Genomic DNA, 12,063 nt, shown 5'->3' with positions numbered 1-12,063 from the left:
CTATAACAGACAGGAACGTCAGACAGACCCAGCTCTGTGGAGGACGCACGTCTGTCTGCACCGGACAGAGGAAGAGAAGGAGAGAGAGAGAGAAAAAAGACGGACGGATGGACAGAGAGAGACAAAGACAGACACAAAGACAGAGACAGACGCACTTCCAGTAACTATAATAATATCTACAGTAATGTGAATATGACTTATTAATACAGCAGAATAGTAGAAACAAGCACAGCTAAGGTGATAGATTATAACAGCAGCAGGAAGCGTCATGCAGGACCACGGCAGCAGGCACCACCACCATCAGCAGAGACCTGCGAGACGACAAAACACAAACAACTCCGGGGAGTTGGAGACTCTAGGAACGACAAGTAGCCCTGCAGTCTCAGAGCGCAGTGATCTAGTCGGGTAATACGGTACTATGAGCTCTTTAAGATACGACGGAGCCTGACCAATGTCCATTTAGAAGATACTAAGGCTTAAAGATAGGTTGTACAGTAGAGTACAGGTTTTCTGATTGACAGCTGACCTTGGTTTTTACAGTAATTACTTACTAACAAAGTGTTTTTGTGAAATGTCAGGATTAAAGTGTCTCTCTGTCATTTGTGTCTCAGTCCTGGGTTTCTGCGTGGCATCCCTCCAGCGAGGCGTCATCAGGGCGTCCGGCGCGCGCCAGGCGGCAGCTGCACTTCAGGAACGAGTGGGCGACGTGGAGCGGCTGGTCCGTCTGCTCTCGTAGCTGCGGGAGCGGAGCCTCCGTGAGGACACGCACCTGCATCACCAGGTAAACGTCGGCTGTGTCCTGCGGGGTCACTCACGTGGACAGAAAAGGAAGATATAGACTTAAAGTGTGATTACGGCGTAAACTCATCCCAGGGTCTTTTTTTCTGAAAATACATTCATCAAATAAGCATCGAGACAATTTCTTGTGTGTAACAACTGTTAACGGAGAAATCCGGGAGAGTCGCTAATAGCCGGACGTGGCTAACACCTATTAGCTTCCTTTGGATTGACTTTGGTAATGGACTTGAATGGACTTTACTATGAGAGGAGCTGGTACAGGGGCCAGTAGGTAAGTCTTTAATACACTCTTTTAATAAACTCTGGGTTCACTGACTACGTTGTTGGTGCTTTGTTTTGTGTGTAGGGACTCTTCTCATGCTGCTGCAGAGGTTTGCTGTTATTTTCAGCAGTATTAGTGGTTAAAAAAGACCTTTGAATGCCTTCACCGTACTGCCCCGAGCTAATCAGTGTTAGCAATGTTAGCGACTCTACTAGAATAGTTCATACACAGAAAACAAAGCACCAACAACGTAGTTAGTGAACCCAGAGTTTATTAAAAGAGTGTTTTAAAGACTTACCTACTGGCCCCTGTACCAGCTCCTCTCATAGTAAAGTCCATTCAAGTGGATTACCAAAGTCAATCCCAAAGGAAGGAGTCCATTGGTGCTTTGTTTTGTGTGTAGGGACTCTTCTCATGCTGCTGCAGAGGTTTGCTGTTATTTTCAGCAGTATTAGTGGTTAAAAAAGACCTTTGAATGCCTTCACCGTACTGCCCCGAGCTAATCAGTGTTAGCCACGTCCAGCTGTTAGCGACTCTCCGAGATATATAGAACTGTCTCAGTGGCTTATTTGATGTGTGTAAGTGCCGAAAAAGACCACGGGATGATTTTTTAGGGTGTTTTCAGGCCTTTTTATTAAAGAGGACAGATAATAAATGTGGTGCCTCGATGACCTTTAGCCTCTTTACCGCCTCTTTTCATGGGGCGACTACTCTAACCACGGAGCCACCAGCCACTCCCCATTGGATCCTTTTTATGGAATTACACTTTAAGGCATTTCAAATAACTTCAAAAGTACAACGTAAAAAATCAATGTGTTTGTTTCCAGTGGAGGAACTGAGAACATTTACATTTACGCCTGTTCGGACATGTAAATAGAAGGACGGACCATGCGCGGACATTTAACAACAACAACAATGGCGGTGAAAGGTTCATGTTGGTGTGATGCGGAGGTGGAGTGTTTACTGCAGATTTGGTCGATGAAAATGTTCAAAAACAGTCGACAAGACGCACAAAAACTCCGAGGTCTACGGAAAGATTTGTAAACAAAGCCACACACACGCGATCAATGCGTGTGACGTGTTACGGCGTGATGGCGTATGGACAGCAAGAAGCATTGGCCGGCCCAGGCAGTGTGAGTACAAACAGGGCTGGGGCGCGGGGGGAGAGGGAGGGGGGACAAGTACCCTAAAGCCCGGGTCGCGGTTCGGAAGGACAGTGTGAGTGCGCCCTAAGACTTTGTTCATCTTGAGTTACTTTGCAGATTTAGATCATTAATCCAGAATATTAACCAACTCATAAATGATGCTGTATTATTACGGGTTAAGCTTCCCGGTAATACATAAAGTAAATAAAATGAGCTCCTCCTTTAGCAGCTGCAATATCAAAGTAATGAACACATCCCTGCATCGATAATCATTATCCAGGGATATGATACATGTGTAATAGACTGTTCTGTGTGTATGTGGGAAAGGAGGTGTGTCCCTCTGAGTTGCCGTACGGCGGAAGTTTAGCGGGGTTTTACCGCTGGTGTTGTGTGTCTCTCTGTCTGAGAAATAAAGTGGAGCACAGTTGCATCGCTGGACACGCTATCCCGTCTCCTGCCTCGTTTATTGTTTTGTCACATCACTACAGTATACGCAAACCCCAAACGCTCGGCTACACATGTATGGCCTACTATTACGACTTTAACTGACTTTGACTTTTTTTGGTGCTGATACTTTTGCAAACTTAATCGATAGAGTTTGAATGCAGGACTTTTACTTTTAACCGAGCGTCTCCACACCGTCTCATTACCACTTTAACTTCAGTGACACGTCGAACAACTTCTCCCACTGTCTGTTTCTTCTGCACCGTGTTTTCAGAGACACCTGAAGTGCGTTTATTAACTTTGATATGAGCTTATTTTGGTAAATGGTAAATGGACTTGTACTTATATAGCGCCTGTCTAGTCTTCTGACTTCTCAAGGTGCTTCCACAGTGTTTGTCACAATCGCCCGTTCACACAGACATTCACACTGATGGCAGTGGACACCTACACACCATCTAATCTGACCATTCACACACATTCACACACCCATGCACAGCACAGGGAGCAATTCTGGGTTCAGTGTCTTGCCCAAGGACCCTTCGACACGAGGACCAGGGGAGGTGGGGATCGAACCATCAATCTCTCAAATGGGCTTGAGTAGTAGAACTAAATCATCTTTTGGTGGTTCAAACAGTTGAAACATTTATTTAGTATCGCATTTTACAAATGTGTTGGAACGACGTTCAAATGCTTTACTAATACATTTCAAATGGATCTAAATACGTGGGTTTGCCAATGAAGTGTTCTGTATTTTAAGATCAACTGAAAGTGATGTGTTGTTGTCAGTGTGTTATCTGCAGTAGATGACAGTCAGCACACCCCCAGTTTGGAGAAGCAGACAGGGCTACTGACACAGAAGCTCAGCCATGTGCTGCTGTGGAAGGGGGTCGGCAGCTGAACGGATATCAGAGATCATTATCAGTCCAAGTGAACTCTATTTAAGAACATTTTCACAGCCTCACCCTGCTGTCAGACAGACCTGTCTGTCGGGTGATTGAAGCTGTTATCTCTGCTCTCTTCAAAGCCACCAGACTCCTTTTTTTTCGTGTTACTTGTTTTTTTTTAAAGGGTCAGTTCAGGTTCACACAAGCCACAACATGTGTGTGCACCGGTTTTCACTCTGATTTAAGCCACTGTGCACCCAGAAGTTGGGTTTTCCTCCCTGAAGAAGAAGAAGAAGAAGAAGAAGAAGAAGACGAAGAATTCCTTTATTAGTCCCGCGAATGGGGAAATTCAATTTTACTCTATTATTTTTTCATTTTACACACACACAGGCCCGAAATACACACACATGACGTGACCGGCACCTCGGCAGTGCCCAGGAGATGAACTGGCACCTCTCCAGCCACCAGTCCACACTCCATTCATGGTCCACACAGGGACTCGAACCAGCAACCCTCCGGTTCCCAGCCCAGTGAACAGTGAATCAGACCTGCTGCGATGTAGAACTACACCTACATTTGTTCATTTTCAGCACTTAAACGAGGATTCACGCTGCAAACAGTATTCTTTAAATTAAATGTGCACCTGTCATAAAATAATCCAAACAAACCTTCTGAAATACACTGCATTTGACATCGCAGCGGTCTGCACACTCCCTTCCCTGCTGTGTTTATCGTCCTTTTCTCTTCTGTGTTGCAGGAACCCAGTGGGTGGACCATGTACAGGAGATCCCAGACAATACAAGATCTGCAACACCAAGGTCATTTCAGCACAAAGCCTTTCACGCCCTATGAGAAATCTAACTTTCGATGCAAACACTGCAGAACAATCGCCGGTGTTTGCTCTAGAAGTTGGTCACGTAGGTGTGTCCGGGGCAGGTGTTTCAGGGTGTGATCTGGAATTTCACTGACATATTAACTCGTGTCGTCGCTGCTGCTTTGCACCGAACTGATTCCGCGGAGTCGTGCTGCAGTCGGGTATCAGACCTGCTATTGTGCTGTGAGGTCAGCAGCTGTGTGTCAAACATGTCGGGCTATGTGTGTGTGTGTGTGTGTGTGTGTGTTTGTGTGTTTAGACAGCCAGGCACCGTGGCCCATATTGATTAAAGGAAAAACCCACAGATGAGGTTGCAGCGTGTTTAAGCATGCTTGAATGTGTGTGCATGTGGCAGTTTGAGCGGCGTGATGAGCTCATAGCTTTGAATGAATGGAGGTAAATCCCTGACTTCTCTCTTTCTGCTGCTGCCGTTCAGGATGTGAACATGAAATCTCCCTATCTGTTCATACATCAGGGGACTCACCATAGACGTATTCATTTATTTTTGGGCTACGATTAAAATTAAAGTGTAGGTGAAATTAAGGGTTAAGGTGTAATTCGGGTGCAAAATCATCCCATGGTCTTTTTCGACACTTGCATACATCAAGTAAGCCATAGAGACAGTTTTTCTTGTGTAACAACTATTAACGGAGAAATCCAGGAGAGTCGCTAACAGCCGGACGTGGCTAACAGTGATTAGCTCGAGGCAGTACGGTGAAGGCATTCAAAGGTCTTTTTTAACCACTAATGCTGCTGAAAATAACAGCAAACCTCTGCAGTAGCATGAGAAGAGTCCCTACACACAAAACAAAGCACCAACAACGTAGTTAGAGAACCCAGAGTTTATTAAAAGAGTGTTTTAAAGACTTACCTACTGGCCCCTGTACCAGCTCCTCTCATAGTAAAGTCCATTCAAGTGGATTACCAAAGTCAATCCCAAAGGAAGGAGCCCATTGCTGCTTTGTTGTGTGTGTAGGGACTCTTCTCATGCTGCTGCAGAGGTTTGCTGTTATTTTCAGCAGTATTAGTGGTTAAAAAAGACTTTTGAATGCCTTCACCGCACTGCCCCGAGCTAATCAGTGTTAGCCACGTCCTGCTGTTAGCGACTCTCCAAGATTTCTATGTTAATAGTTGTTACACGGCTTATTTGATGTATGTAAGCACTGAAAAAGACCATGAGATAAACTTTCAATTAATACAGTGTTTGCATAACAAAATACAACGTCTTCACTGTGTGTTGGTATGTGTGTGTGTGTGTGTGTGTGTGTGTGTGTGTGTGTGTGTGTGTGTGTGTGTGTGCGTGTGTGTGTGTGCAGGAGTGTCCCCCCAGCTCGGAGGATTTCAGAGAGATGCAGTGTGCTGCCTTCAATGACCGACCGTTGGTGGCCGGAACCTCGTTCACGTGGACGACCTTTCATGGAGGTCAGTGAAGACACGTCACCGTTCAGCTGCTGGGGACCTGTTGTTGTTTGGAGATACAGGGTTTTCACAACAATATAATGTGGTTAATTCTTCCCATTTCATTGGCGGTAATTTGAGTATTTTGCAAGTTTTAAAAGGGTTTTACACAAGCACAAAGTCAACTCAACTTTATATATAAAGCACCTTTCATGGAGCCCAAGGTGCTTCAGAGCAACATTACAATGGCACAGATCTCATCTCATCTCATCTTCATCCGCTTATCCTTGGTCGGGTCTCGGGGACAGCAGCTTTAACAGGGGACCCCAAACTTCCCTTTCCCGGGCCACATTAACCAGCTCTAACTGGGGGATCCCGAGGCGTTCCCAGGCCAGTGTGGAGATCTAATCTCTCCACCTGGTCCTGGGTCTTCCCCGAGGCCTCCTCCCAGCTGGACGTGCCTGGAACACCTCCCTAGGGAGACGCCCAGGGTTCATCCTTACCAGATGATCCTGAACCACCTCAACTGGCTCCTTTCAACGCAAAGGAGCAGCGGCTCTACTCCGAGTTCCTCACGGATGCTGAACTTCTCCAGCCCCCTCCTGAGAAAACACATTTCAGACGCTTGTACCCGCGACCTGGTTCTTTGGGTCCTGACCCAGCTTTCATGACCACATGTGAGGGTAGGAACGAATATTGACCGGTAGATCCAGAGCTTTGCCTTCAGATTCAGCTCTTTTTTCATCACAACGGTGCGGTAGAGCGACTGCAGCACCGCCCCCCTCTGCTCCGATGGCACAGATAAACAGATAAATTGTGAAAAATAGGGGGAAATTATTAGAATAAATAAAAAACTAGTAATAAACGTAGTACAAAAACAATGATTAAGACTCAGAAACTACGGTAACAAACGAAGAGGCACCTGAACTACATGCCTGGCTCAAAATATGTCTTAAGCTTTCTTTTAAAAGAGTCTGCAGAGTTCCTCCATTCTCACTAAGTCCCAAATCTACTCAGAAACACATGTGGACAAGGTGAACCGTAGAGAGGCACCTGTTTATTTCCATACTACATCGTGTTTATAGCATGCAACCACGTTCCACACGTGTGCGGTCTGCAGGCTGCAGGTGGGCCTTTTCCATCGCCAGGACATTACCTTCATGAATATGCATGAAAGGTATCTGTATGATACATTATATCAGAAGAGTCGTGCACTGTCCGACATATACATACATGACGTGAAACATTGATAAAAACAACCCAGAACTCTGAAAAATAGGATCTGAGCTTTGTTGTTTTTGTATTTTTGTGCGACTCATTTTCCAGTGTAGACATGAAAAAACATTTTCTCACAGAAAACTGATAATAAGTAAGTTAAACACACACTTTAGTCATGCCCTGTGACACATTCTCTGCTCTAAGTGGTTCTCATGTCCACGCTGAGGCCTGCTGGGTGTTTAATCCACACAGAGTTAGGAGTTTTCTCCGTGGCATGTGCAGTCTCTGCAGAGTTCCTCCATTCTCACTACAAGTCCCAAATCTACCCAGAAACACATGTGGACAAGGTGAACCGTAGAGAGGCACCTGTTTATTTCGTGACGTCAGACCGGTGACACAAGAGGAAGGGCAAGTGACCTGGAACGAGAGGAGAGTTATCTTTCAAAATAAAACAGGAAATGCACAAGACAAAAAACCCAAAGACATGACAGACCTCACTGCGACGTGACAAAATCAAACGGTCTCAGATTGACCATTACACATTTTGAGTAGTTAAAAGTGTGTGTTATCAGATACAGGGCTGAAAAAAACGAAACGTTGTGCGTCCACACGGGGGTCTGAGGGGCCTGCCGTGCCCGTCCCCTGTGTGTAACCTCAATGACTGTGTTGTTGGCAGTCATGTGGTACACTTCCCATGCTTGCCGTGGTTCTCATGTCCACGCTGGGGCCTGCTGGGTGTTTAATCCACACAGAGTTACGTGTTTTCTCCGTGGCATCTGCTCCTTTTTTTGCCTCGTCCCTCTCTCTGTTCCTTCTCTTCACCTCCTGCCCGTGTCCGTTTCTCAGCCAACTCCCTCTCTGTCCTTTTGCCTCGCCTTTTTTCCCATGATAAACTAATGAGTCACTGACTGGAGATCTTCCCTGCCAGGCTCGAACCCCTGCGAACTGAGCTGCCTGGCCCTGGGTCACAACTTCTACTACAACTTTGGCCGCGTGCTCGACGGCACAGCCTGCGACAAAGAGCCTGGAGCGGTGTGTGTCAACGGACGCTGCCTGGTGAGTGGAGACAATACTGAACGTGTGTGTGTTGGTGTTTCCTTTACTAACTGTATTCAAGCATTTCTTTTGTTTTTTTAACACTGTAAATTCCCATTTTAAAGGTTTATTTAAAGGACAGTCTCAGTGCTCTTCAACAACATATACACAGGAATGTGATGGGTCATTTAACAATGCCGTACGTTTATTACCATAACAGGTCAATATTTCTACTTTGCTTCTGAAAGTTGAAATTTTAACCACTAATGCTGCTGAAAATAACAGCAAACCTCTGCAGCAGCATGAGAAGAGTCCCTACACAGAAAACAAAGCACCAATGGGCTCCTTCCTTTGGGATTGACTTTGGTAATCCACTTGAATGGACTTTACTATGAGAGGAGCTGGTACAGGGGCCAGTACGTAAGTCTTTAAAACACTCTTTTAATAAACTCTGGGTTCACTAACTACGTTGTTGGTGCTTTGTTTTGTGTGTAGGGACTCTTCTCATGCTGCTGCAGAGGTTTGCTGTTATTTTCAGCAGCGTTAGTGGTTAAAAAAGACCTTTGAATGCCTTCACCGTACTGCCCCGAGCTAATCACTGTTAGCCACGTCAGGCTGCAATGAACAAGGTATTTTCTAATCCAGTTCTTCTTCTGTTGTACTGAGGATTGACTAGAAGAAGAGAAAGGGAGGCTGGATTGAGCTGAAGTCTCTCTCTCTCTCTCTCTCTCTCTCTCTCTCTCTCTCTCTCTCTCTCTCTCTCTCTCTCTCTCTCTCTCTCTCTCTCTCTCTCTCTCTCTCTCTCTCTCTCTCTCTCTCTCTCTCTCTCCATTCCCACCCTGTTGCGGTGTAAATGATGTTGACCACTCTGACTGCAGCTCTCTGGAGAACTAAACTCCACGCTGTGCGTTAGGACCAGAGTGCACTCATCAGTGTGGACTGCAGCCTTCAGTTAGCATTACAGCTCCGCTCACGGTCCAGAGTCCTACTCCCACATCCAGCCTGTCCCCTTCTCACCCCTATCGCCCCTCCCACCCTCACACAGATGGGGATAGTTGGAAGTGAACTTGTATCCCTGGGGTCGCGCAGCACATGCAGAGTAATGACATACATACGTAATACTCAGTGGACACACCTGCGACGGTCTAGGAGGGTAAACTCATAAGCAAGTTATTTTTACACCGCTGACAAATGATTCAAGCATGTCTGTGTTTACATATGTGTGTGTGTGTGAGAGTGTGTGTGTGTGTGTGCATGCTAACGTGTGGTGTAAATTAGTGGATTCACAGGCCGTTGACTCGACTGGACGAGGTCACAATGGCCTGAAACAGGAAGCAGATGTAGCGTGCAGCTGGTGTCGAGGGCTGCGGGTCACACGCTGGGATCAGACCGCAGAACACACGGCTACTTTAGACCTAAAGACATATATGCTAAAAAAGACTTAAAGAATAGGGATAATACAAATTAATAATAAGAGACAAAAACAAACATCATCCTTCTTTAAATAATTCAAAGAGTTTGACAGTTTTATTACTTTTTTACACTGTCCCTCCGCACCGGGCCAAAACAGGTTTTTCGGGTAAAGCCTAGTGCGTTTGACCAGTGTGAGTGCAACCGCTCCGCGCATAACTGCGGCCAGCTGGCCGTCGGCCCGTCTGAGAGAGGTGGGCTTTTGTAAAGCATGTTTGCACATGTACAAGCACGAGCGTGAGCACGTGTACGAGCACGAGCACAACGTCTACGGCGGTTCTGACGTCGTTAATGTGCGCCCGTTCGGACATTGGTACACGTTGGTGTGATGCGGAGGTCGAGTGTTTACTGCAGATTTGGTCGCTGAAAAGATTCAAAAACAGTCGACAAGATGCACAAAAACTCTGAGGTCTACGGAAAGATCTGTAAACAAAGCGACGCATCGCGATGACGTCATCAATGCGTGTGACGTGTTACGGCCTGATGACGTATGGACAGGCAAGAAGCATTCGCGCAAGGCCCAGGTAGTGTGAGTACAAACGGGCCTGGAGGGGGGGACAAGGACCCTAAAGCACGGGGCACGGTACGGAAGGACAGTGTGAGTGTGCCCTCAGTCTGGACCAAAGCAGCAGTTCATATCCTGTTGACTGACTACTAAATGAGTGAACTAATTGCTTCAGTACTAGTCTAAAAGTGAAGCGATCAAAACCATCTAAAATACTCATTAACCCTGAATGTTGCAGACTGAAAGGATCAGTAGCACCAAGTTCATTTCCACACTTTCAGAGTAACGTTGACCTGCGTGCTTGAGTGTTTCCTGGGGTTTCGCTGGAGCACTGTCGCTCCCTCAGTGGGGCCCTCGTGCACTCTGCTACCTTGTCACACAGGATTCATTTCCTGTTGTGCACACAGATGCTTGGAGTGTTTTTGTGTTTTTAAGGGGCTTAGGGGAGGCTTGATTATAGGTTCCCTAGACTGTTGCTCTCTTGCCTGGGAACCTCCCCGTTGATTGGTTTGCTCTGCGGAGAGAGGGAGGTGAAGGCCGGAGAAGAAAGCGGCCGCTGTCATCTATCATGCTGCCATAAACCATCCGGCTGATCTGCCGTGCTCTTTGCTTTGGCTTTTTTTGAACACTTACACTCCTCTCTGAGAGGAGGACAGAACTGATGTTGATCCCAAAGTAAATGTTTGTGAGGAGGAGAGAGGGAGAGAGAGAGAGAGAGAGAGAGAGAGAAAGAGAGAGAGAAAGAGAGAGAGAGGATTGAGTTAGGTCATGACAGGTTTAAGGTGACTGCACAGCAGACACAAAAAAGGAAGAATAGAGTTGTCAGAGAATCCAACCAGATCAAACTGTTGCTTCCTTAACATATCTTTGTGTGTGTGTGTGTGTGTGTGTGTGTGTGTGTGTGTGTGTGTGTGTGTGTGTGTGTGTGTGTGTGTGTGTGTGTGTGTGTGTGTGTGTGTGTGTGTGTGTGTGTGTGTGTGTGTGTGTGTGTGTGTGTGTGTGTGTGTGTGTGTGTGTGTGTGTCTCTCAAACAGAAGCCCGGCTGTGACTCCATCTTGGGTTCAGAGCAGCAACAGGATGCCTGCATGGTGTGTGGAGGCCAAAACACCACCTGTCTGCACCACAAGAGCGTGTACCAGAGCAACGGCCTGGAGGCAGGTAGGATACACACGTGCACACACACACACACACGCACACACACACTGACATAACCATCATATTGCATACATCCATGAGGAGTCGCCTGCAGCCGTTTCAGCCCAACACGATGCAGCAGGGATATCTGCAGCAGAGATTATTGTTCTCTGATGAAGTGAACATTCACCATGGGAACAGTTTTGCCAAACACAACCTGTTGGCTGCCTTCCAGGGAGAAATGCAGCTTAACAACACGTCCTCCAAAATTAAAATCGTTAAGTATCAGGGAGGAGGAGGAGGGAGGAAGAACAGAGAGTCCTTCAGGCTCCAAATGACACTCTGGCTCCATGCCACCGAAACATTCTCTACCCTCACTGGTACCTGCGGTTCAGAGGCCGTTCACATCACACGTGTGGAGAGGAGGCTTTTCTCTGGTTTCTTCATATGTCTGCAATCAAAAAGGAGGACCGTTTAATTGGAATAGATAACAGGTTTGGTCTGAGTCCTTGTGACTTTCAGTTGGCTTCGAAATGTGCAGTGAAAACCAAAACAGAGCAAACTAAAGAATGCAACAGAGTAAACATTTGCTTTACGGTTCAGACGGAGGAAAATGAACAGTTTAGTGTTCGGCAAACATCCCAAAAAAGGGCACAAGTACATGCAAGTGCTGCTGCTTGTTTGTTTGGTTGGATTGTTTGGATCCCCTTTGAGCTCCAGCGTAGATCGAAGCTATTGTTTCAGGGTCCTGCAGGTTTACGGTGAGACAGTACAATTTACAGGAACACATTAAACACAATACTCACATGTGAAACATCACATTACATGAAATACAACTCAAATAGTGGCAGAATTATCAACGATGCAGTTAGGCAAAAAGAGGGCGACACGGTGGC

At 46.4% G+C, this 12,063-nt stretch overlaps 1 protein-coding gene across 1 annotated transcript in view; it reads left to right on the top strand.

Annotated features, from left to right (window-relative positions):
- Window positions 1-12,063, top strand: part of adamtsl5 (ADAMTS like 5) — a 45,728-nt gene that overhangs the window by 18,463 nt on the left and 15,202 nt on the right. The window contains exons 3-7 of the mRNA XM_083914474.1: window positions 612-781; window positions 4,291-4,351; window positions 5,724-5,829; window positions 7,952-8,079; window positions 11,068-11,191. Coding sequence (XP_083770600.1) covers window positions 612-781; window positions 4,291-4,351; window positions 5,724-5,829; window positions 7,952-8,079; window positions 11,068-11,191 — 589 coding nt within the window. The remainder of the gene's footprint in view (window positions 1-611; window positions 782-4,290; window positions 4,352-5,723; window positions 5,830-7,951; window positions 8,080-11,067; window positions 11,192-12,063) is intronic.

This window comes from Echiichthys vipera (assembly GCF_963691815.1).
Source record: "Echiichthys vipera genome assembly, chromosome: 1".
NCBI classification, from domain to species: Eukaryota; Metazoa; Chordata; class Actinopteri; order Perciformes; family Trachinidae; genus Echiichthys; species Echiichthys vipera.
The sequence above is the reverse complement of the archived record's forward strand: the minus strand, read 5'-3'. Positions and strand labels throughout refer to the sequence as shown.